The 25,945-nt window shown below is 41.6% G+C and overlaps 1 protein-coding gene across 4 annotated transcripts in view; it reads right to left on the bottom strand.

The window, feature by feature from the left end:
• The window catches only part of RABGAP1L (RAB GTPase activating protein 1 like), a 544,030-nt gene that overhangs the window by 375,855 nt on the left and 142,230 nt on the right, over positions 1-25,945 (bottom strand). For all 4 annotated transcript variants that reach the window (XM_034779149.1, XM_034779151.1, XM_034779152.1 and 1 more), the window contains exon 11: positions 18,978-19,122. In XM_034779149.1, coding sequence (XP_034635040.1) covers positions 18,978-19,122 — 145 coding nt within the window. The remainder of the gene's footprint in view (positions 1-18,977; positions 19,123-25,945) is intronic.

Genomic DNA, 25,945 nt, shown 5'->3' with positions numbered 1-25,945 from the left:
GGAAGACCAAAGAGAAGCAGATTACAGTAGGTAAGCTGAGATAAGAAGCACCAGAGCATGGACCAGAGAGTGTTTTGGCAGTAATGATGGAGAAAAGGGGATAAATTATCGGAGCTAGTCAGGAAATGTATTCATTTCCTGCGAAAACTTGACAAAACTGAAAAAAATTAATTTGTGTTAAAAAAAGAGGTTCTCAATGACAATATGATTTTTTGTTTCAATATAAGTGCAAAAAAGATGAAAAATAACCTCTCACAAAAAATTCTATTTTATTGAAACAGCATTTTTTGTTTAAAAAAAATCAGCAAGTTCTACAAATGATACAAACTTATTTCTCTGGACTGCCATAATCAATGTAACAGTAAATTAGAAGCATGTTACATTTACATTAAGGTGAAATAGTTCATAGGAAGATAAAATCAGTTCATAGGAAGCAGCAATGGCTTTGTAGATGCAGCTACAAATTTGGACATGAATGTGAACAAAGCTTGCCATGTTTGCTCCCACCCACTGAGGAAAAAAGGCTGGATATTTGTAAGTTACATATTGAACTAGTATGGGAAAAAATATTCCCCAATAGCTATTTGAAAGATCATCTAAACACAGGGGGGCTTTAAAAAGCTACATGACAGTGTGTTGCTAGCTCTATGAACAGCTGTCGCAAATAAGTGTTTCCATTCAGTATCACCCTTATTTCTGTTCATGAATTGTTTGAACAGACTTCAATTTTTTACAGAATTTGTTTGCTATTCAAAATTCTTCAAGTACCATTTCATGCTGACAAATTCCAACATGTTGATTATTTGCAAATTATTTGCCGAGTGTCTGCTATTTTTATTACCTCTATGTAATTAGTCACCATCACATGGTATTGCTTCTTTTTCCTCTTTGGAAGAGCAATTAAAACAGTGGCTGGGGGAGGACTGAATCAAATTATTGTAATAGAGGCTGAGGGCAGATACAGAATTATCTCATCACATCAATATGAACTAACTGGGAAGGGCGTGTGTGGTCCCCTCTCCATCCATGAAAGGTTGGGTCATATTCTAGCTTAGTTTATATTAAAAAAAACAAGAACATACATTTTGAAACAGTTAAGGTTGTATCACAATGCATCCCACCCTCTCAACACCTTAAAAACATGGAAATAAATTAAGGGGAAAGTCTCCTGCATTCCTTGCTACTTTCACATTGCCTACAACACCGTCAATAACACACTCCCATCAGGCTTTCACTTCTCTCTCCAACAGATACCAAAAAGCAATACATAGCCCAGCTTCAAATTCATGCTGTCGCACAAAGCCTTAATGGCGACCTCATGTGCTCATATCATTTATATGGGCAGACTGGCATATCTGTCACACAAACCATTCTTATGGGAAGTTAATCTGCCTCTACAATGCTAAAGTCATCATCAAGGTTTTGCATGAAAACTCTGGGAGAAAGCTCTTGGATTAGGACACGCTGACAGACAACTGCCCCCTCAAAATAGTATGAACAAAGGACCATTACATTGTGGCTATGTACGTAGACCCCACTTTTTAAAATATGAGATGTATTTTGTGTGTGTTTCTCCCTTTCCTTCCTGAGGGGGCAACAGGCAAAGAACTGGTAGCAAAGACTAACAGACTAGCAACATGCATTCAGCAAGAGCCTGATCCAAACATCAGGCAGCATCATGCTGCTCAGAGGAGTGCAACAGTAATAACAGGAGCAGCATGACAGAGGCAATTCAGCATGACAGAGGTGAAAAGTTCCCTGTCAAGCAACTTGGAGAACTTCAAACTTGTCAACATTTTCCCCACGAGCCCTGTAGATTCAGCTGAAGCCAGGGCTACACAGATGGACACAGACTTTATTAATATTTATATCATGCTCATCGTGTCTCTCCCCTTCATTCCCCAACACAGGTAGGATATATGCAAGGTCCCATTGTTGTACTTCCCAATACGGACCCTTAGTTGTATTCTCATAGTGAAAGGGATCTGCAACCGGACTGTTTCACTGGTACAGTTTCGTCCCCTGTTCTCCCCGAACTTATTTTGAGTAACTTTTTAGAAAGGTAGGTAATACACATGTAATGTGAAGAGAATTACTTTAATCAAAACAAACATCCTCTTCCATGCTTAAAAAAAAAAAAAAATAGAGCACTTATCTAGTAGCAGCAGGGAAGAACAGAAAATGGAGGTGAATGTGAATGAGGACAACATTCAAGGCCTCAATGTGCTCTTTGGTGAAACTCTGCAAATGACTGTCTGATCTTCAAAGAGAACATTTACTGCCCTTTTTTGAGACCATTTGGCTTCAGTTATATAATATTTAATGGGAGTGGGCAAGGGCCTGCAAGACAAAGTTAGAGCAACCACCAAAATGCTACCATCAGTACTCAAGGATTGGCATTCAGCAGGAAGGCAGTATCAATGACAACCTAGTGCTAGTGCAAGTCAATACATCAAAACTTTCAGTCTGACGACATTTTTATTGTTGCATTTGATTATACTATGTTTGCATTCATCTGCATCTTTGTACGCATATGAAATCAAAAAATTTGTAGGCTGCAATGGCCATATCTTCCTACTTCATAGTTTAACATTATTGTAGATTTGTATGACCTGTAAAGGCAAAAGGTTGTGTATTCTTGTGAACATCTGCTATCTGTTGTGGAAAAGGGCAATATATTGGCCTGGCTTAACAGGTTAGGCTACACTAACACTACTGCTAAAGTAAAGTCTGCTCATAAAACCTGGGGGATGAAAGATCTGATACATCTAAAGAGGTTGTTACTACTGCTAGTATTCTGCAATTTAATTTTTAAGCTTGTTTAAAACAATTTTTCTATTCTTTTAATACCAACACATTATGTTTGTGTGATCTTGCAGAATTCTGAAAGGTCTGTCAGTAAACCAACTGGAGAAATATAACAAATGGCCCAACTATGAGCTTTAATGCTCAAGCAATTCACTGTACAGTGAAATGTTTTAGTACTCCAAACACTCAAAAATTAGAAATGCTCACCTCATGTCACCCATGAATTACTTTACCAGTAAAATAGTTTCCCCCATGCTAACATATTTGTTTCAAAAAAAATTGGAATAATTTTAGCAAACATTAAGCTACAACTATTCAAGCAAAAACTTAAAATATGGGGAGTGTGAATGAAAAGTTAACACAGTAAACATACACTCCCACTTCCTCCAGACACAATTCTCTTGCTCAGATTGAATGGGAAGCTAGAGGTGGATGGCATAAGTAGGGTAAGGACAGACATTGCCTGTAGAGGAAAAGGAAGTACATTGATGGAAGGAGGACATAAATCAAGAGGGGAGACACTTCACCTCTCATTCAAGTAAATATTTGTTCACCCCTGTCTTAACTATAAAGGGAAGGGTAATAGCTATCCTGTGTACAGTACTATAAAACCCCTCCTGGCCAGAGACTCCAAAATCCTTTTCCCTGTAAAGGGTTAAGAAGCTCAGGTAACCTGGCTGGCATCTGACCTAAAGGACCAATAAGGGGACAAGATACTTCCAAATCTTGGGGGGGGGAAGGCTGTTTTTTGTGTTCTTTGTTTTGGGAGTGTGTTCGTTCTCGGGACTGAGAGGGACCAGACATCAATCCAGGTTCTCCACATCTTTCTAAACAAGTCTCTCCTATTTCAAACTTGTAAGTAAATAGCCAGGCAAGGCGTGTTAGTTTTCCTTTGTTTTTCTCAACTTGTAAATGTACCTTTTACTAGAGTGTTTATCTTTGTTTGCTGTACTTTGAACCTGAGACTAGAGGGGAGTCCTCTGAGCTCTTTAAGTTTGATTACCCTGTAAGGTTAATTTCCATACTGATTTTACACAGATGATTTTTTACCTTTTTCTTTAATTAAAAGCCTTCTTTTTAAGAACCTGATTGATTTTTCCTTGTTTTAAGATCCAAGGGGTTTGGATCTTGATTCACCAGGAGTTGGTGGGAGGAAGGAGGGGGAATGGTTAATTTCTCCTTGTTTTGAGATCCAAGGGGTTTGGATTTGTATTCACCAGGGATTTGGTGAAGGTTTTTCAAGGTTTCCCAGGAAGGGAATCCATTGAAATGGTGGCAGCCGAACCAGAGCTAAGCTGGTAGTTAAGCTTAGAAGTTTTCATGCAGGCCCCTACATTTGTACCCTAAAGTTCAAAGTGGGGATCCAGCCTTGACAACCCCACTATCCAGGGAGTGGCTTTGATGTGGCTGGGAACAATGGCAACAGCTTCCGGCATCTCAATTGGCAGCAGCTGAGGCAGTGTTCCATGTACCTTTGCTCTTGCAATCCCGGTTGACTTCATCATGTGGGGGCTGCTTCTTTCTCCCCTACCTCCCTTCTTCCTCATACTGGATGGGGTGGGGGAGTGAGAGGATAATGCACTGCATCTGGACCTGACCATCTACTACCCCTGCCACTGGCTGATGTGGGTGGTGCTGGGCCAGGTGGAGCATGAGGGAGGGTTGATAGAGTTTTCTGCCTGGACAGGGTAACCCTTGTGGGCTCCCTGTTTCAGCCCTGCCCATCTCTTAATCTAGTTGCTGGGTCTGCAGTGATGATGGCAGCTAGGCTAATCACCAGTTTTGGCATCTGGAAAGGATTTTTCTCATATGGCAAAATTGGCAAACTGCTGTGCAGGGTTTGTTTGTTTGTTTTTTACCTTCCACCTGGCATTCAAGGGGTCTGGCTTTGGAGTTTAATTATTTCACCTTTGGCAGATTCCAGTGCAGTTGGTGGGTTAAAAAGGGTCCTACTGAGAGCGCTGTAATCTAGTGGCCTACTTGGGCATTGACCCTGGTCACAGCATAGCATGGTGAGGGGGCATGCTGATGTGTCTCATGCTGCTTGCAACTCCACATCTTCTCTCTCCTTCTCCACATTGGAGGCAGGAGACTTGGGCTTCCAGTAGGGTCCCTTAGCAGAGCTAAGGGTGGCGAAGGAGCATGACCTTCACAACCACACACAGGTTTATAGTACATCGGGGTATACCACTTAAAAGATCTGCAGTGGAACAACCTTACTGGGTAGTTTGAGGTGGTTACCCAAGTTAGGTAATATTTTAAATAAAGTTGAGGCCTCTTCATTTAAATAATATTATGGTGCATGTCACACTGTTTCCACATCCACAGCAAATAGTTTTCACAACCAACCAGTTCTCTCCTTCCCTCCTATTCCCCCTTTCCAATCTACAGACCCTAAAAAAGGAGAACCAGCAATCCCACTTCAGAAATGAGGGATTCTCTGGATGAATCTTTGCCAGATCTCCTCCCTGATGCTGCTCCTCTTTATGGGGCAATGTGATGGTAGATTAGAGCAATATTATTCGGGGCACATTGGCTCACCTGATTTGCAGATAGCAACAGTCCCTCTTCCTGCAGCCTCTGAAGCAAACATGGTCAGTGGACTTTTCCAGCCCTCTCTGCCTTGATCCCTAGCTTCTTCCTCTCTTTCAGATAAAATCCTATAGGGCCCTGCCCTACTTTCACTCAAAACAAGTTTTGTTTACTCATTGAACAAATGTCAGCTATGGAGCAAAAATCTGTTTGTAAAAACATTTGTACAAAAAGAGAAGACTCCACTCTCATGTATATTCATGAATAGCAAATAAAAAAGGGTGCTAATCACGGAAAATGAAAAGTTGGTATATACTTCACTTAAATCTTAATAGATAATTTTCCCCCCACTCTTCATTCAGCATCATTCTCTTTACAGTTCACTAGTTTTACACCCACATTGATGACAAAACCAATTAAATGCTGCACAATAGATAAGTGTTCCTAAAAATGTAAATTCCTTCAAAATGTACTGTACCATCTGAATTTGACATCTCTATGAAAATGCAAAAAAGATTTTTTTTTTTTTTTTTTTTTTTTAAAAGAGTGGGATGAGAGATACTTGGATATCTAGTGGGAGCAATTCATAACCCTTAGGGACCAAAACAGTAAGGGTTCAAGTCAATCAACCTAAGGTATAAAGGTGAAAACCTAAAATGTGATTTGCATCAGAACCCGGACACTCACTAGAAAAAAGGTCACAGAGGTTATTGAGGGCATAGGTAACTCCATCCTCCCCCCTTGGAGACTTGATAAACCAACAAGGATACCTTAAAAAAAAAAATCAATATGCCATTTTATAGGTAACTAAGGTAAAGAACGCAGGGCAGGTATAATGTGATCACAGTGGTTCAATCTCATAATCAGGCTCATTTCTGCGCTCTGCACAAGCTACATCAATTTACTGTCATTTATTATTTAAAAGGTAAAACATCAATTTTACAAAGCATAAATTGAAGTGACTATATTTTAGCCTTTGATTAGATTAGCAGATAAAATTATCAAAATCACATTTTTAAGCATTCCAGAAAGCCAACTGAGTTGAACTAGAGTTGATAGACCAGATTTTCAAAAGTGTCAATGCAGATTCCAAAATGATTATTTAATATGTATAAGTGTTAGCACATCCATACATATAATCCATTTGTCCTCAGTTTGCACTACTGGGTGCATGAATGAGGTCTGCAATGTAAGTTTCATGATTTGCACTCACTCTGTGCAAAAGTGTACAAAATGTTTGCCCACACAAAACTGAACGTGCAGAGATTAGGATTTTACAAATTTAGCCTAAAACAAAATTGAAGTTCCTAAAAAGAACCTCACTTAGGGTCCCAAGATATCCTATGTGGTCTATTTCCATACAGGGGACTGGAAAAATCCTCAAATTTTTGCTAGCTGTTTCTACTCGTCATTCTGTTGGAGGAGCGGGGCTGGCCTCAAGCAACAGTAGTGAGGGGGAACCCTGGCCCAAAGAAATAGAGGTTACTTACCTGTACCTGGAGGTGCTTCAAGATGTATGGTCCCTATCTGTATGCACATACACCATTTGCTTGAGTCCAGAAATTTTTAGTAAGCAGCGTCTGTTGGTCCACATATCGCAACTGATCTGCTTGTGCTCCAAACAGAAAGTATTAAGGGCAGTGTGGACAGACACCTCTTCAATTCTTTTTCTTACCACGAATCTGGCTATCATCTGCAGCAGAGGGGATGGAGGGTGGGGAGGGAAATAAAGATAGGGACCACACATCTCAAAGAACCTACTGTTACAGGTAAGTAACTTCCATTTCTTTGAGTGATGATCCCTATGTATATTCCACACATGGGACATTAGTAAGCAGTAGTCAAACAGGAGGTGGGTGTGAGGATGCAGATGTTCTGGCCTGTCTGTAATACAGCTGTCCCCTCAGTCATCTCTGTGCCAGAACAGTAGATCAAGGCATCGTGTCCTGTGAAGGTGTGTAAGGTGCTCCAGGTCTACATATTTCTAGTAAAAGTACATCTAGAAAAGATGCCATTGCAGTTGCTTACGCTCTGTGGAATGGGGTCTCACCCCCTCAAGGAGAAGAATATGAAAAGAAGCTGGGAAGGGGGTTTGTGGTGGAGAGGAAAAACAAACTTGATTATGTAGCTTTGGTGGATGATGTCTAGTACCCACTTGTCTGTAGTTATTGTTGCCCAGCTGAAGGCAGAGTGGGTGGGGTTGGATGGTGGCTGTGGAGATAGAAGTAGCCATATATCTGGATCTTTGAGCTCTTAGCTTCTTATGTGGGAGTTCATATAGGTATTGATGATAAGATGCCTGAGGAGGTGGTCTGGGCCTATAGTTTTGCTTGGGGCTGTGTGCCAGGGTGGCCCCCCTTGTAGTCGCTGCTCCCCAAGGGCTCTGGAGCCAGGGTCAGGGAGGCTCTTACTGGCTGCCTAAGCAGTCAAAAGGAGCTGGGAGCTGAGGAGCAGTCCTGGGCAGCAGCAGGAGATGGGGGAGCTCCGTGGCTGCCTGCTGCATGGCACCAGCCAGAGCAGCAACCACCCTGCAATGCCCAGCTCCAGCTTTCCACCTCCGACCTGGACAGGGGGAGAGAAGGAGGTGGAGGGAGGGTGTGAGGTTGCCCCTGGGACTGCCTCACTGTGGGTAAAGGACAACAACTGGGGAGGGAGCAACTCTGCCCCTGGGCTCAGGACTTCAGCCCCACGAGGGGGTGCCGGGGCTTGGGGTTTCACAGTCACAGAGCCCCACGGCCCAATTGAAATGACAAGTGGCCAGTTGAGAACAGCTGTTTTAGAGTGTATAAGACTCATTGGTCTTCTCACTAAAGAGGTTATACTCATCAAAAGGAAGGTTCTCAATGTTATTCTGGTCCTCCCTGAGGTACCCCTAGGATTTACAGGGAATTATAGACCATCATAACTATAAAGGGAAAGATAACAACCCTCCTGTGTACAATACTATAAAATCCCTCCTTGCCGGAGGCACCAAAATCCTTTTACCTGTAAAGGGTTAAGAAGCTCAGGTAACTGGCTGACACCTGACCCAAAGGACCAATAAGGGGACAAGATACTTTCAAATCTTGGGGGTGGGGAGGAGGAAGGCTTTTGGGCTTTTGTTTGTGCTCTTTGTTTTGGTGGTATTCGCTCTTGGGACGAAGAAGGACCGGACCTCAATCCATGCTCTCCAAATCTTTCTAAACAAGTCTCTCATATATCAACTTGTAAGTAATAGCCAGGCAAGACGTATTAGTCTATCTCAAAATACTCAAAAACCAGTGGGAGAACACTTTAACCTGTCTGGTCATTCAGTGACAGACCTGCGGGTGGCTATATTACAACAGAAAAACTTCAAAAACAGACTCCAACGAGAGACTGCTGAGCTAGAATTGATATGCAAACTAGACACAATCAACTCCGGTTTGAATAAGGACTGGGAATGGCTGAGCCATTACAAACATTGATTCTATCTCCCCTTGTAAGTATGCTCACACTTCTTATCAAACTGTCTGTACTGGGCTATCTTGATTATCACTTCAAAAGTTTTTTTTCTCTTAATTAATTGGCCTCTCAGAGTTGGTAAAACAACTCCCACCTGTTTATGCTCTCTGTATGTGTGTATATATATCTCCTCAATATATGTTCCATTCTATATGCATCCGAAGAAGTGGGCTGTAGTCCACAAAAGCTTATGCTCTAATAAATTTGTTAGTCTCTAAGGTGCCACAAGTACTCCTGTTCTTCTTTTAGTCTATCTTTGTTTTTCTCAACTTGTGAATGTTCCTTTGCTAGAGGGAGGTTTCCCTGTTTTGCTGTAACTTTGAAACTAAGGCTAGAGGGGGTTCCTCTGGGCTCTTTGAATCTGATTACCCTGTAAAGTTATTTTCCATCCTGATTTTACAGAGATGATTTTTACCTTTTCTTTTTAATAAAATCCTTCTTTTAAGAACCTGACTGATTTTTCCATTGTCCAAAGATTCAGGGGGTTGGGTCTTTGATCACTTTGTAACCAATTGGTTAGGATATTATTCTCAAGCCTTCCCAGGAAAGGGGGTATAACGCTTAGGGGGATATTTTGGAGGAAGAGGAACTCCAAGTGGTCCTTTCCCTGTTTCTTGTTAAATCATTTGGTGGTGGCAGAGTAACAGGTTTTAACCTAAGCTGGTAGAAATAAGCTTAGGGGGCTTTCATGCGGGTCCCCACATCTGTATCCTAGAGTTCAGAGTGGGGAAGGAACCCTGACAGACCAGTCAGCTTAACTTTGGTACCTGAAAAGATAATGGAGCCAACAGTCAAACAATCAGTTTGTAAGAACCTAGAAGATAAGGTGATATGTAACAGTCAAGCTCGAAGGGCATATCAAGTGAGGTCCCACCGGGCTCTGTCCTGAGCCAGTTCTATTCAATATCTTCATAAATTATTTGGATAATGGCATAGAGAGTACACATATAAAGTTTTCTGACAATACCAAGCTGGAAGGGGTGCAAGCGCTTTGAAGGACAGGATTAGAATTCAAAATTATCTTGACAGACCGAGAAATGGTCTAAATTAAACAGGATGAAATTCAGAAAGGAGAAATGCAAAAGTACTACTCTCAGGACGGAATAATCAGTCGCACAAATACAAAATGGGAAATGACTGCCTAGGACAGGGGTCGGCAACCTTTCAGAAGTGGTGTGCCGAGTCTTCATTTATTCACTCTGATTTAAGGTTTCGCATGCCAGTAATACATTTAAAGGTTTTTAGAACATCTCTTTCTATAAGTCTATAATATATAGCTAAACTATTGTTGTATGTAAAGTAAATAAGGTTTTTAAAATGTTTAAGAAGCTTCATTTAAAATTAAATTAAAATGCAGAGCCCCCCAGACTGGACCCGGGCAGTGTGAGTGCCACCGAAAATCAGCTCGCGTGCCGCCTTCAGCACATGTGCCATAGGTTGCCTATCCTGGCCTAGGAAGAAGTACTGCAGAAAAGGTCCAGGGTGACAGTGGGTCACAAACTAAATATGATTGAGTCACAGGGTAATACTGTTCTAAAAAAAGCAAATATTCTGGGATGTGTTAGCAGAAGTGTTGCAAACAAGACAAGAAGTAATTCTTCTACTCTACTCAGCACTAATAAGGACTCAACTGGAGAACTGTGTTCAGTTCTGGAAAGATGTGTACAGAGGAGGAGCAACAAAAATGATGAAAGGTATGGAAAACATGACCTATTAGGAAACATTGAAAAACTGGGTTTGTTTAGCTGGAGAAGACTAAGCAGAGTGTCTGATAATAGTCTTTAATTATGTAAAGCTTCTTATAAAAAGAAATGTGATAAATTGTTCTCTTTATCCACTGAGGACAGGACAAGAAAGTAATGGGATTAAATTGCAGCAAGGGAGATTTAGGTTAGCCATTACAAAAAACTTCCAACTATATGGATGGTTAAGCTTCAGAACAAATTAACTAGGGAGGTTGTGGACTCTCCATCTTCGGAGATTTTTAAGAACAAGTTAGACAAAAACCTGTGAAGGATGGTCTAGATAATCCTTAGTCCTGGCCTGAGTACAGGGGGCTGGATTAGATAACCAATTGAAGTCCCTTCCAGTCCTACATTTCTATGATTCTATTCTATAATTACAATCATGACTCATGTCTCATGACTACAGCTGTGACAATGGCTCTAGAGGCAGTATCAGTAGCATCTACTGTCACTTGAAGTGACATCTTGGCCACCAACCTGCCTCCATCAGTAAGGGCTTGGAACTGGGCCCTAGCTTCCCAGGGAAGTCTGTTTTTAAAGTCGGCAAATTTGGCATAATCCAGAAAATCATATTTTGCTAACAATGCCTCATAGTTAGCAGCTCTGAATTGGAGACTAGCTGATGACACTTTCCTACCCAAAAGGTCGAGATGTTTGCACCCTTGTCAGTTGGGGTAGTCTTGGAGTAGTCTGGGCCTTTGTGCAGCCACTCGAACCACTTAAGGAGTTGGGAACTTAATGAGCAGAAGAAACCTCTGACACTTTATCTGGCACAAAATGTGATTTCTCAGCTCTCTGGGGTAGGGGTACACCAATCTGGTGGGTTCCAAAACTGCAAGGGCCACCTTCAAAGGGCCAGAGGCCTGGAGGATGTCCAATAGGCCCTGTTGTGTGTCCTGGACCTCTTTAAGGAGATATCTGGAGCTACATTGCCACAATTCCTGTACTGCTTTTTGTCATCAGAGAGGGAGATGATGGAGCAACCGCCTCTTTCGATGAGAATGATATACCCACCAGAACAACTGGATCCAACTTGGCCTCCTCTTAAATTCCGACGGAGCCAACTGGAATGGATAGGAGAAGACAGTTGGTGTGATTCCTGCATAGATCCACAATGCCTACAGGCCCCAGTAAGACCAGTATGGATCAGCCAGAAGGGGAAGAGCGTAAGGCATCGGATACCAGTGGTCCCTGGGGTAGCCGCATTTGGAAGGAGGCAGACAGTTCCAATACCTTCTTTGGTCTCGTTTCCCTTGTGGGAGAAGGAGCCTCATCTGGAGTGTCAGTCACTTGATAAAATGATAGGCTCGTGTTCTACCAGCAGTGCCAATGATACATGGGGAAGGATGTTCCAAGTTGTGGACATAGTAGGGAAAGATATTCTTTCCCACAAGGTGGATTCCCCGGGTGTAGGCATGTTTCTAAATGAGCCAAGCATGAGAGCCAGGGAGCTTGTGGGCAGGACAGAATGAAGACATCCTCCAGTGAGGTAAAGGCTTCGGTCTTCCTTAGTGTTTTGAGGGCTCCTGAGGAGTGGACCAGTGGATCCAGGTAATGCAAATGTCTTGTGTTTCAGAGATCTGGCATGGAGAACCAGAGGTGGATTAAGGTTTCGTGGGGCCCTGGGCCAGAGCACACCTTCTGCCTGCAGCCCCACCACCATTTCACCCACGGCCCCACACAGTCCTACCCCCCTCACCTGGGCCCTGAGGCTGCAGCAGGGAGCCAGATCTCCTCAGGTCCCGGGACCACAGCAGGGGTCAGGGAGTTGGGGCTTCCCCCACTGCCCCGCATTTCTGCGGAGCCTGGCCAGTGAGCAGGCTGCTGCCCCTCCCCAGCCAGGCTCTCTCCCAGGCAGCTCTGTGGGCAGTGTTCCAGCGTAGCTGGAGAGGCTCTGGCCCCGTCCCTTCCTCTCCCTGCCTGGGCGGCTGCTGAGGAGCACTGGACTCTCCATGCCGTCCCAGTCATTTAGCAGGGTTGAGGCAGGGGGCTTCCCCCGCTCACCCACCCAGCGCTGCTGCCAGGGAGTGGGGTCGGGGGAGTGTAGAGACTTCCCCTGCCCCGTCCAGTGCTTGTCTGTTGGGGACGGGTTGCCCATTTTTCAAGGGTCTCCCAATTGGCCAGGGCCCCTGGGCACAGGTCCTGTGGGTCCAGCTGATAATCCGCCACTGCGAGAACATCGGAGCCATCAGATGGGATCCCAGCATTGAACTCCTACACGGAACTGTTGGGTACCGCTCATTAGGTTTGCAGGATGGAGCTGGACCCAGTATGATTGGATCCTTCACGCCTGTCCTTCTAGGACAGAAGGTTTATGCAGACCTAATTCTTTAGAACCCATACGTGAAGGTTCACTTGACTTTGACAGGACGGGGAGGAATCCTCTCTCTTAGAAGCAGATCTGGCTAGAGATCTGTCCTTATGCCTATGTTCATGTCCCCCTCTCTTGTGAGAGGGTTTCTTAGACTTAAGATTTTGCCTCAACTCTGGAGGTCATGCTCAGATGTCTGCTGCTCATAGATTGAGGCCGTTGTGGGGGGAAGGTCTCTCCAGCCTGAATCTGAATGAGATTTCACGTCCTGCTCCATGAGGTGCTTCTGCAGAAAAAGCTCTTATCCCTTATGAGTTTGGGGAGGGAACGAGCAGCAGATGTTGCACTTGTTGGCAATAAGAGTCTCCCCAAGGCAATAAAAGCAGTGCTGGTGGCACTTGCTGATGGAAAAGGAACTGGTGTAGGAGACACAATTCTTGAATACCGGAACTCTTGGCATAGTCCCTCTTCAAACGGAGAAGCTTCCTGGGGTGGGAAGACCTAAACTAATTACACTAACTATAAAAACACTAAAAACCGAAACTATTTGCAACTATTTATAAATTATATTTACGGGTTCGCAGTAAAGAAAGATCAAAGTGGACAAGGAGGATTCTGACTCCATCCATGCGGTGGTAAGAAGGAACTGGAGAGGGGTCGGTTCACACTACCCTTTATAGTCTGTTTGGAGTATGAGGAGAGTAACTGCACATCCCGGACCAATGGACACTGCATACCAAAAATTTCTGAACCCAGGCATATGGTACACATGCATACCCAAATGTGGAATACATATAGAGACCATCAATCGAAGAAGAACCCACAGAATCCCACCAAATACTCATAAATATCAGGATATCCACAGAGGACCACAGTCATTCACAGAAAAGCCCTATGCTGCAAAGATCATCATACAGAACTTGCTGCAGATGGAAACTATCCCTTACTGCTCAAGAGGAGCGGGTTTGACAGAGAGAAGGGAGAATCCACTCATATAATGCTTACCCAGTCCACCACAACTTGCACCTATTTGTCCTGTGGATATGGAAAAAGGAAGAATATGATGCTGCACAGAGCATCCATCATCCCTGTCCCATCCACTCCTGACCTGGATCACAAATGAGTTCCCACAGACAAATTTTCATGGGGTTGGTGAGACTTGAGTGCAGGAGAGAGAAGAAAGGATGTCATGCAGCTAGGACCACAACTCCAAACTACTGCCCCCTAGCAACTTTGTTATAAAATAATTCTGGAAGAGAAGCAGCCATAAAACTCCAAATTTCAACATTTGACATGAAAAATTCACACGTCATACAACTGTAGGTAGGTTTGCATTCTATGGAAATGTTTTGTATTTAAATATTAACTTTTTTAAAACTGAGAATTCACACTTGAATCACTAAATTTACAGTATGAACATAAATCAAATTAAACTATCGTGTGTTACATCATTCAGAGCAAGAAAAAAATTAATATACTGTACTCAATTTTTCACCAGTTAAAGAAGGGATTAGAAACCATCCCAATAGCACAATAATATTGCTGCAGGAGTTGATTAAATGTATTTTTAATAACTGAAAGGTTAACTTGCAATGCAGTAAGAATGGTCTAATGTTAGAGAACAGAATGTACAACCTGTAAAAATGAGATATTGACTCATCTCAGATGTAATTTTTTTTTAAGTGAAATGCTATGGATTTGCACTCATTAGAAGCTGCTGTATAAAAAAAGTTAAATCTTGTGGGACTGCAACAAAGGTTTCTATCTGATAGAGGGTAATCTTGTCCTATATTCAAACAGACTGTCCTCATGAATTTACCATACTCTGAGATGATGATCAGATCATTTTACATTGCTCACTCTGTCCTTACCTACTCTCTCTTTCTGGGTCCTCCAATACGTAACTCTCTCAGATTTCTCTGCAGCTTTCAGACCCCCCCCATCACTTTGATCTCCCTCTCATCTTTGAATTTCATGGTGCCTACATGTAACACCAACCTCTCCTCCACGTCTCAATCCTCACATGCTATTACTTTGTTCTCATTTCTGGAGAGTGAAGCCATCTCAAAAGAGTCCGAGGACCAGGGGACTTCTGCTACACATTTTTTCTTCCCTCCTGAAGTTCTACCTCTACCCCCCAGCTTGTGAGCAAAAAAATTAAACTTCGCCTCCCTAGTAAGATCCACGTATGTTTAATCACATTCCAATATGGCTCCAATAGCACAGTCCCTTCCTTCTGCACCAGCATCAGTGCAGAGACTCGTGCTTTCATGTCTGGGAGATGCCCAATTCACTTCCTGGTGTGTCAGCCATGGTGGAGGCCTAATCATCTTTAAGAAATCTGTTGCTATAGCGAAAGGCTGACTGTTCCTTAGTTTTCCATTCAGCATTGCATTTCAGGAAATCATGAGAATGTTCTATAAGATGACTGACCTTTGGGTAGATACTTCTTTCTTATCAAGCTACTGTCTCCAGAAGTGTCATCTTACTAATAAAGTGTTACTTATTTCATTTTTTTTAAAGGATGAATCGCTTTTTGAAGACTATTCTTTGCCAATTTACAACAATATAAAAGTTTACTTAGGAAAACAGTGCCATTAAAACTATCTTATAGTTGGCTCAAAATAAATTCAACTTTTTGTATAATTTTGGCACGTTTGTAAAGAACGCATTTTATTTATCATCTATTTCCTACTTCTGAACTACTTTCTGAAAGCACTGAATATTAAGAATGACTTTATGTGGGAAACAGCAGGGAGCACTAGTTTTTGAAATCATACAAAACTATATCAAGAGAACCCAAAAGCCATCATTGCAAAAACAGTTTAATGACTGGGAGATACAAAGGTGACAAGTTAATTCGCGAAATTATTTACACCTAGTTGCTGTAAATCAACTTCATATCAAAAGAGCACTGAGCTGGTGGACTGATTCAGCAAAAACAAAAAACAGACCTAGTCTTCAAGGATTGTCTTCAAAGGGTAGCAAATATCATTAGAAATCAAAACAAATTAAACTCAAAAATAATACCTTTCCCCTTCCCCAAATCAATCCAGTCTTAGGACCTCAAGTATGGAACCCTGCCTTTCCATGAGCAGTCTCCAACTATATCCTAAGCAACCAATTTATACTCTTTCCTGTGTAGAGGAGAAGGAAACTGAGGTTAACACCTTTTACAATTCAGTGACCTTACACCAGGACTAATTCTAGCAAGCTATAGAACCCACAGTGGAAGGAAAAACAGGGAGAACCAGTTCAGCTGCAACCATTGCAACAGTAATGAGCAACAGTTTCATTTTTTTTTGCCATAGTTCTGTGCCTACTTGTTTTCATTCTTCCATCACACACTATAAGGAGTGAATGTGAGAACCCCGGTGCTGTACTTCTTATGCCTGAAAACTGCTTCCCTCCCCAGCTACCTCCCAGCCTTCCAAAAAGCAGATCTGCTCTTTCTTAGTAGTAGTTCTCAGGAAGTTTGGCCAGGCATGTGAGGAAACAGCAGCATGGGGGAGATACTTGAACTTCAAGTTTGGGTCTTAGATGACCAGGAGAGGTGAGGGAGAATTATCTTTTCCTCACTAGTTACAAGCTGCCTAACTTCATTTCATGTTGCCCCTCATGGGGGTCTTCTAAGTCTCCAACCTCCTAGCTATTTCATATTGCCCTGTTTCTAGAGGATGACTCCAGACCCCCACTTTCAGGTGCTTCATGCTCCCCACCATCTAGGTGCATCCTCTGGGATTCTTTCTTGGCCACTGATGGCTCTTTGTCTGGGGTCTTCTGTCGGGGCAAATTTAAATGGGGGAAGAAATGAAAAATGATTACAAAGGAGGCCCCTATGAGTGTGCTTGAACCAGCTATGCCTTGCACCTTGTCAAAATTACACATTAATAATTCACTCTCCCACTACCTTACCATGCATTATGAACATGAGCACAGATACCCTAATACATTTCACTTGAGACCTCTTCCAACAACATATAAGAGAAAGTTTAGTCAATACACATCTGGATCTCTTTTTAGTTAAATTATAGTCTGAATTAAGCAACCTTGTTAGCAAGGTAAGGCAATTTAGTGTGGAGGTTCAACGCATTCTTTTGCTTTGACAAGCAAACTGTTAATATTAATTAAATAAGACTAAGCAGGGGAATATTTCTGTGCCGCCTCCAGCTCTCAGGTTTGATGACTGAGCTGACAGAAATATGAACTGCAGTGCTAGTGATAAAATAATGAAAACGTATGTTAGGTTGATATGAAATATTCCTAAATGGCCACTGTATGATTTTGCAATAAAGACAAACTGGAAGTTAGTGTCATGAAACCAAGGCACCAGTAAGAACAAAGGTATGGTTTATTTATTAGAAAAACATGATCCCAATTTTCTATGAGGTCTTGCTCTTATCACACAATGAAATGTATTTCCCATTCACATTAAAATGCTAATGATCTTAAAACCAGGGTGGGAAGAAAATTCACACATCTGCCAATAGAGCAGCACAAAAGTCCTACTGAACCACTCTCTTCATATATAGACTGAAAGAATATTCTGTCTTATTTCTTAAAGTGACATTTCCACTCCTAATCATGGCATGAGTCATCTAGCGCACAAAGGACCATGGGATGCTTAATCTTGGGGTTGGCAGAAATTGAGATAGCTGCAAAGGGCAAGTAAGCAAGATGAGGATGCAAATAAGGCATCATACACTTTTATGGAATTATATAAATAAATAATATTGCAAGCTTCAAATGTCATACAATGAATCATGAGGAAAATGACGGAGCTAATGGAGTGGGGAACAGCACTTCATAAAGAATAAAGAACAACCGCTCAAAACCCATACATGGATGAACTAACTGTTAGCCTATGAGGTGGGAAAGTCCCTACGATATATAATATATGCCATAAACAGGACCAGGTTAAAAAAAAAAAGGGGGGGGGGGGGGAGAGATGATATGGAGCCAGGTACTTATGGCCCCTGACTCTAAACAGAAATTAAACAAATAAATAAATCTTAGTTCAAGATCTAAAATACAAATGAATATTTTGAGGGGGAAATTTTAAACTATTATATTTTTCCATCATAATAATTAATGATCTGCAAAAGAAGGTACATAACAATGGAAATGTATGTAGAACAACTGGCAGTGACTCATTTAATCTGCACATCTAGCAGGATGGATAACTTCTAGGCAAGTACTCTAAATGCAGTTTCCATGAGAACAGTGTTACATTGTAATGACATTTTAAAAAGAGGATTATTTCCTTTGCAAGTATTTTGAATTTAACATATGGAAACTAACATTAAGTTTAACTTACCATTTTATTTTTCCTGCTATGCACACCTCTGTACTATTATTTATTCTATTTTTAAATAAAACTGTTTTACACAACATCAAGAGGGCAAGATCTAGAGAATATTTATTCTCTAATAGCACAGTGTTCATTAAATTCTGGAACAATCACTTGTTATTCTCAATAATAGTCACTGGAAAAAAAGGAATAAATAGTGCAATAGTAATTATTGAAGCCTGCTCCATCAAACAAGCTGCTGAAAGGACACTTACTATACATTTAAAATATATTCACGATAGATTGGCAGCACGAAGAAAAAAATCCACAAAATTTTTAAGTTACATAAAAATGATCCACAGGCACCAGGGATTGAGTCAGAAATCATTACTACTATAAACAGCAAAGAGCTTCCTGGCATCACTGTTAATTATGAGAGCTCTTTCTAGAGAATAATGGACTCTGATTGGAAGAAAAACCCTCTAACAGAAACTTGCTATCTTGTTAACCTAACAGGTGAGGAGGAATGCTAAGTTTTGGTGCACAGTGCTGTATGGATGCACCCTGTCTGCTGCTACATCTGGATAAAACAGCCTAGATAGGACAGTCTAAAAGTGTCGGACACTACTGCTGGTAGTGAAGATGCACTAGTTGTGAATGACAGGTGATTGGGCGGGGTGGGGGAGGGTGCTATTATAATACATCCCTGATGGACACAAATAGGAAGAAACCTATATGGGAATAAAAGACAGAAAAACTATGAAAAAACAGTATATACGGGAATTGTACATGTTCATTTTACTTTTACCTTCTTCAGCCTCATCCTCCTGTGGCGATAGTGGACCCCCTCCACTTGTTGGACTGACTGATTCATCATCTCTCTCAGACTCCCGCTGCAGACTTACAACTTCATAAATTGCATCTCCAGCATTTGTGTGGTTTTTCCCTTCAGACTAAAAATAAGGAAATGAAATGAGTTTTAATGTTAGGCTCTTGCTATTCACCAACTCCATGTTTCTGCTGGTTTGTTCAAATAAGATTAAACCAAGGACTGATACAGTAATTTGGGGGCAAGACTCCATGAGCGCCAGGTTTGTATAATTATTGGGATTCCCAGAACGTCCATAGGACAGACCAGGGCAACCGCCCTGGGCTCCACACTTTGGGGGGCCCCATGCTTCAGGGGGATACGGGGTCCAGGGTGATCTAGGGAGTTAGCGGGGGGCCTAGTGCCGGCAGCAGCGAGAGACCCAGCCCCAGCCCACCCCGCCAGCTCCTGGCGTCGCCCGGGGGGAGGGGGCGGAAGCCAGAAAGAAGCAGGGCAGCAGTTTGGGGGAAGTGATGGAATGGGGGCGGGGAGGGAGTAGAGCGGGGCAGACTGGGGCCGGGTCGCTTGCTGCTGCCAGCGCCAGCCTCCCTGCTAACGCCCCAGGCCGCCCTTGACCTTGTGTCCCCCTGAAGCGCAGGGCCCCGCAAAGCGCGATAAGCCCAAACATTGGTGGAGCCAGGCCCACGTTGCTAAATATTGATGGAGCACGGGCACCATGAGCCCATATAACTCGCCACCTATGCAAGACTCCATCCAATTTCAATGGAAATTGCACATGTGGATTGAGATTAGTATATGACACTGCTGAACGTAATTTGAGGAAGATGAAAAGCAGCAATGAAAACAATAATTATTGTTAACACTCCTCCCACAACAACCTTTATGTATTTAAGGAATTATAACACAAGCTTTACAATTTAAATTTAACAAACTGAGACAGGGAGGGACTGCTGCAAGAAAAAATTGCAAAGAACAGACAGGAAAAATATTGTGATAATAAAAATAAGTACCAAACATTTTTGAGAAACCAAGTTTTTTAAGCATTTTGTAGAATGTTGAGAGTTGGCAGTAGGTAGCACGTTCCGCATCATAAAGATTACAACACCCACTGCGTAAGCAATGTGCTATGAAAGGATCCTTAGAAGTAGATTGTGTACAGTGCACACATTCACCTGTGCTACAGGGACCACAATATCTTCCATTTAATTCCAGGAGCCCTTTAGGATTTGTATCCAGTGTATTTATATTTTACCAGTAGCTGAAATTAGTTGGAATGCCTGAGCTCAATATCCCTAGTTATAACAATTTGGGGAACAAGGCACTCTCACTGGAGGGTGACACTCAAAAGTAGCTTCATATCTGACTGTGTCTGAGTTTGATAACCTTCAAGGCACACTGAAAGGAATACATTTTCTCACATGCTTTATTTAGCATGGATGAGGTGTGACAAATGATCCATTAAAGACCCACCAAATTCTTTTGTTTATTAAAACAACTTGTACTTCATATTTTTAAAAATGTAAAGTACTTAAATCTTGAGCATTGGATAAATGAATTTTATAGAATTTTCTAGAAGAAAAAAAAAAATCAATAAAATAGCTTTTTGGTGTGTCCACATTAAATCTTGGAAGAGAAGAGAACCAGACACCAGGACTGTTCCTAGATGTCTCCTCTCCAACATGTGCCCCAGCTGCTTTGGTTCCCAGACATCACAGAACAGTATACACATCTCTCCTTACTGCCCACTCCCACTTCAAAAAGTTTCTTCTCTGATGTACTCAACATTATTATTAAAAAAGTACAGTGATTCATGTATTTTCATATGGTTGTACAATAATAAAGCCAAATAGCTGCTATTAAGTGAACTGGAGATAAAGTAAAGCCAAAAAGTACATTTTAAGACCAGTTTTAGATCAGTTTTTTTTCAGCCTGCTTCATTTTTTGAAAACCTTACATAATCAGAGTTAAAATAAAAAGTTATTTTTCAAACAGACTAATAATGTCAAGTCAGCCTCAAAAAGCAAATGAAAGTACTCTTACGGAGGTGGTGTTAAATTTGTCTCAGAAGCATAGTGTTAACTATGAGAAAAAAAGGAATATCCAATAAAGGATAAGTGAAAGAAAAAAATTACCAAGGATTAGAATAAGATATTACGGTTTCCTCTGTCAGCAAAAAAAAAAATAAGAGTAACATATGAGAACCTGCTGTGTAAAACCAAGGCACTGACCACTTGTCATTTATGAGCCCCTGGAACCTTTAATTTAAAAGGGGAACACTAACTCCAGCTTGCTGGCCAATTTCCACCCACAGTAATTAACATCTTCCACTCTAAATACCTCCTGTAGTTTCAGTTACAGTTGGTGAAACTGTTCCATGGGGTAGTCTAAATCTGGACTGCCTGTGGTTGGACAAAATCAAGCGTTTTCCCCCTACTCTGATCAGTCCATCACACCTGTTTCTATTATAACCATTCCATGTTGGGAAAAAGCAAGGCATGGGTCCTCTTCTCTCTTTCCGAGTATAAGACAATTTTCCATACAGATCTGGAAGTGCGGGGTGAAATCTGGGCTACAGTTTATAATTTAGATCCATTACCCTTGTGATTAGTAAAATATAGCAGGGAGAAATTTGGTCCATTACCAATGCATACACATTTCACCTCCCAGGATGTCAGTATCAAGTAATTGCAAGGCCCCTGGTCAAGCAATTATGTCGACACTGATAATCTCATCATTTATCAAAGTCTCGGACATTCCTTTTGGAGGTATAGAAAGGGGTATTATTGAGAACATTGCAGTAGTACAGCTTTAGCATTACTCTGAGGACTTGGTATAGTATTCAGAAATCTGTTTAAATGTCCTTTTCATTTTTTTAAAATGTGTCTGTCTGAAACTCAAGGCATGTATAAACAAACATTTTAAAAATACATTAAGAACTTCAGATTAGCCCACTGCCAACATTTAGGACTCTTCTAACCACCAAAAATGCCCCCTCAATCTACTTCCCACTGATACTCTTAAAATCACCTCAAAAAAAGGCAAAGGTTTCCTTGAAACATGCCCTGCTGACTCAAGTTTACTTGGACCAAGAAAGAAGCTGTATTTTAAGATAAGTATCAAGCAAATGTAAATAAAAAGGATTATAGTGTGCGCTCTTTAAAACTGGAAAGGGCAGCAGTCTTCCACATTTTCACATACTTGTGTTTTTTATAAATTCTACTGTATTTATACATACCAACGGCGTGAAACAAGGATGTGTTCTCGCTCCTGTCCTATTTAACCTGTTCTTTGCATGTTTCCTTAACCATGCAGTGAAAGATCTGGACCGAGGTATATACTTGAAATACCGGCACTATGGTTCACTTTTTGACCTCCATCACCTGAATGCAAAAACTAAGACAGTGCAGAAACTCCTTCTTGAGGCACTCTTTGCTGACGATTGTGCCCTCATGGCTCACACTGAAAATGATCTTCAGCACATTGTCAACAAGTTTGCTGAGGCCTTGCAATTTTTTGGACTAACTATCAGCCTCGGAAAGACAGAAGTTCTCCATCAACCTGCACCTGGATCAAATGCTTCTGTCCCGAGTATCTCCATCGACAGCACTCAGCTGAAAGTAGTGGAGAACTTTAAATATCTGGGTAGTGTCATATTCAGTGATGGATCACTGGATAATGAGATCAATGCACGAATATCCAAAGCAAGCCAGGCACTTGGCTGTCTGCGTGTCAAAGTTTTGAATCACCATAACATCCGGATGTCAACAAAACTGCTTGTGTACAGAGCCATTGATCTTTCATCTCTTTTGTACAGTTGCGAAACATGGACACTATATAGACATCACATCAAGCATTTCACATGCGCTTCCTCCGTAACATCATGAAGATCCGCTGGCAAGACAAACTGCCCAATCTCGAAGTCCTCGAGAGAGCCCAGATGACAAGCATCGAAATGATGATCATGAAGTCACAGCTACGTTGGATCGGTCAGCCGCATGGATGCCAACAGAATCCCCCGACAGCTTCTGTATGGTGAGCTCTCCCAGGGCATCTGGCATATAGGTCATCCACGGAAACATTACAAGGACACCATCAAAGCCAATCTGTAGTACAGCAGTATCAAACCTAGGGACCTTGAGGACGCCGCCAGCGATAGAACACAGTGGCGTGCAACAGTCAGAAATACCTGCATCGCCTTTGAGGAAGACCGCTGCCGGCGTCTACAAGAGGCACGCAAATGACGTCACAGAGCATCAGCAGCGCACAATCCACTGACCACGAACTTACCATGCACCATCTGCAGCAAAATGTGCACCTCTAGAATTGGCTTGTATAGCCATCAGAGGGCACACCATAAGACCAACAACTGATGATCTGCACAGATTTGTCATCAGATCGATGGACTACCAAGACTGTATTTCACTTATCTCTATTGTAAAACTGAAGAGCAGGAGTGCCAAAGAAAACAGCTTGCATGAGACTGATTTACTCAGGTAGGCATTTAGTGTAGTCTGTGCCTTTATTGCATAGTAAAAACATCACTAGCTGTTCAGCACTAATTGTTTTATCCCTCCTGTTTTAGGTGACAATTGTCATTCTAGCTTAGGATCAGCAAAATTAAGTCAGTCCTATTCATTTAAGTCAACCACAGGGGTTGTGGTTCCACTGCAGTACAACACAAATTAGAAGATCAGACTCCTCTCTTCAGATCTTGAGCCAATATCAATATAATGTGCAAGTCTCTAGAGAAAATGGATCAATGTTTATTGCAGGAGAATGAAACTCTACATAATTCCAGAATGAACTGAATAATAATGCAAGTAATTGGATGTCAGCCAGGAGAGAAGAACTATCGGGAGGACCTTTGGATTCTACTCTACTGAACATTATTCAATAAAGCTTACATATACTTAGGCCTGGTCTACATTGACGGGGTGAAGGGGAGGGGGGAAGGTGGTTGATCTAAGATACGCAACTTCAGCTACGTGAACAACGTAGCTGAAGTCGACGTACTTAGATCTACTCACCGCGGTGTCTTCACTGCGGTGAGTCAACTGCTGCCGCTCCCCCGTCGACTCCGCCTGCACCTCTCATGCCGGTGGAGTACAGGAGTCGACGGGAGAGCACTGGGGGATCCATTTATCGCATCTAGACTAGACGCGATAATCGGCCCCCGCTGGATCGATCACTGCCCGCTGATTCGGCGGGTAGTATAGACATATCCTAAGAAGCATATGCACCCTTCCACTGCATGGCAAGGACGGATGCAAAATCATGTTAATCACACACACAGAGTCCTGGGAGAGCCACACGGAGGGAATATGCAGTATGCTGTATCTTGGGTCCACCTCCCCTAGATTGAACTACACAGTCCCTTCATACAAATAATGCCAAACAGAGCTCTGGGGGTGCTAATGAAGTGAAATATTCAGGAGGAAATATAACTTGCACAAAAATCTGTTGTGTGTTATTCTGAGGAAGTTACATGTCTTAATCAATATTATTAAAGCATTATATAACATTACAATAATCTATATCATGATTTTCATTAATAATGATCATTTAATGCTTCAATTTATAACACTAATTCCCTCACTGCTCCTTCCACACACCAGGGGGGCAGTGTAGATGACATCACTTGAAATATCACATGAAGGCGGGCAATTAAATATCGTGCTTGTATACAAATGCTATAACTCTGATTACTAAAATAGGTGAACCTGAGTGCCTGGGATTGAATGAGAATATTGAAGTAAGAGGCATTACAGAAACTTGGTGGAACAATGATAATCCACGTGACACTAATAGTGGGGCACAAAATATGTAAGAATTCCAGTAGATTGCACTGGTGGGTGGGTTTCACTACCTGTGAGAGAAAGCAGAGTCAAATATAGTAAAAAAATTAAATAAATCAACCTTTACTATCAAATCTCTATGGATAGAAATTCCATACATGAATAATAAGAGTATAGTAGCAGGAATATACTACCAATCACCTGACCAGGGTGGTGACAGTGATTGTGAAATACTCAAGTTGTTTATAGAGGCTACAAAACCAGAAAACCCAACAATAATGAGGGATTTCAACTATCCCCGAACTGACTGGGTATGTGTCACCTCAAGACAGGGATGCAGACAGAAAAATGTCTGGTTACCATAAATGACTGCTGTGACATGCTGTAACCCTCGGGGAACACCCTGTAATCCCCCATATTCCTCATCTATATATAATTGTGATATTACATATAAAGCATGCCTTGTAAGGTATCAAGGGAAAGGTTATCTGCTGAAAGTCATTTCTCTATCCATATATGTATATCATTAATGCATATGAAGTAGGACTGTCAAGCGATTAAAAAAATTAATTGTGATTAATTGCGCTGTTAAACAACAATAGGATAGCATTTATTTTAAATATTTCTGGATGTTTACTACATTTTCAAATATATTAAATTCAATTACAACACAGAATACAACATGTACAGTGCTCACTTTATATTTATTTTTTATTACAAATATTTGCACTGTAAAAAAACAAAAACATTATTTTTCAATTCACCTCATACAAGTACTGTAGTGCAATCTCTTTTATCACGAAAGTTGAACTTACAAATGTAGAATTATGTACAAAAAAAAATCAGCATTCAAAAATAAAACAATGTAAAACTTTAGAGCCTACAAGTCCACTCAGGACTACTACTTGGTCAGCCAATCACTCAAACAACAATGGTTAAAATTTGCAGGAGATAATGCTGCCTGCTTCTTGTTTATAATGTCACCTGAAAGTGAGAACAGGCGTTCGCATGGCATTGTTGTAGCTGGCGTTGCAAGATATTTTCATGCCAGATGCGTTAAAGATTCATATGTCCCTTCATGCATCAACCACCATTCTAGAGGACATGCTTCCATGCTGATGATGGGTTCTGCTTGATAACGATCAAAAGCAG

The sequence above is a fragment of the Trachemys scripta genome, chromosome 8 (genome assembly GCF_013100865.1).
Source record: "Trachemys scripta elegans isolate TJP31775 chromosome 8, CAS_Tse_1.0, whole genome shotgun sequence".
NCBI lineage: Eukaryota > Metazoa > Chordata > Testudines > Emydidae > Trachemys > Trachemys scripta.
This window is presented reverse-complemented; position numbering and strand designations above follow the sequence as displayed.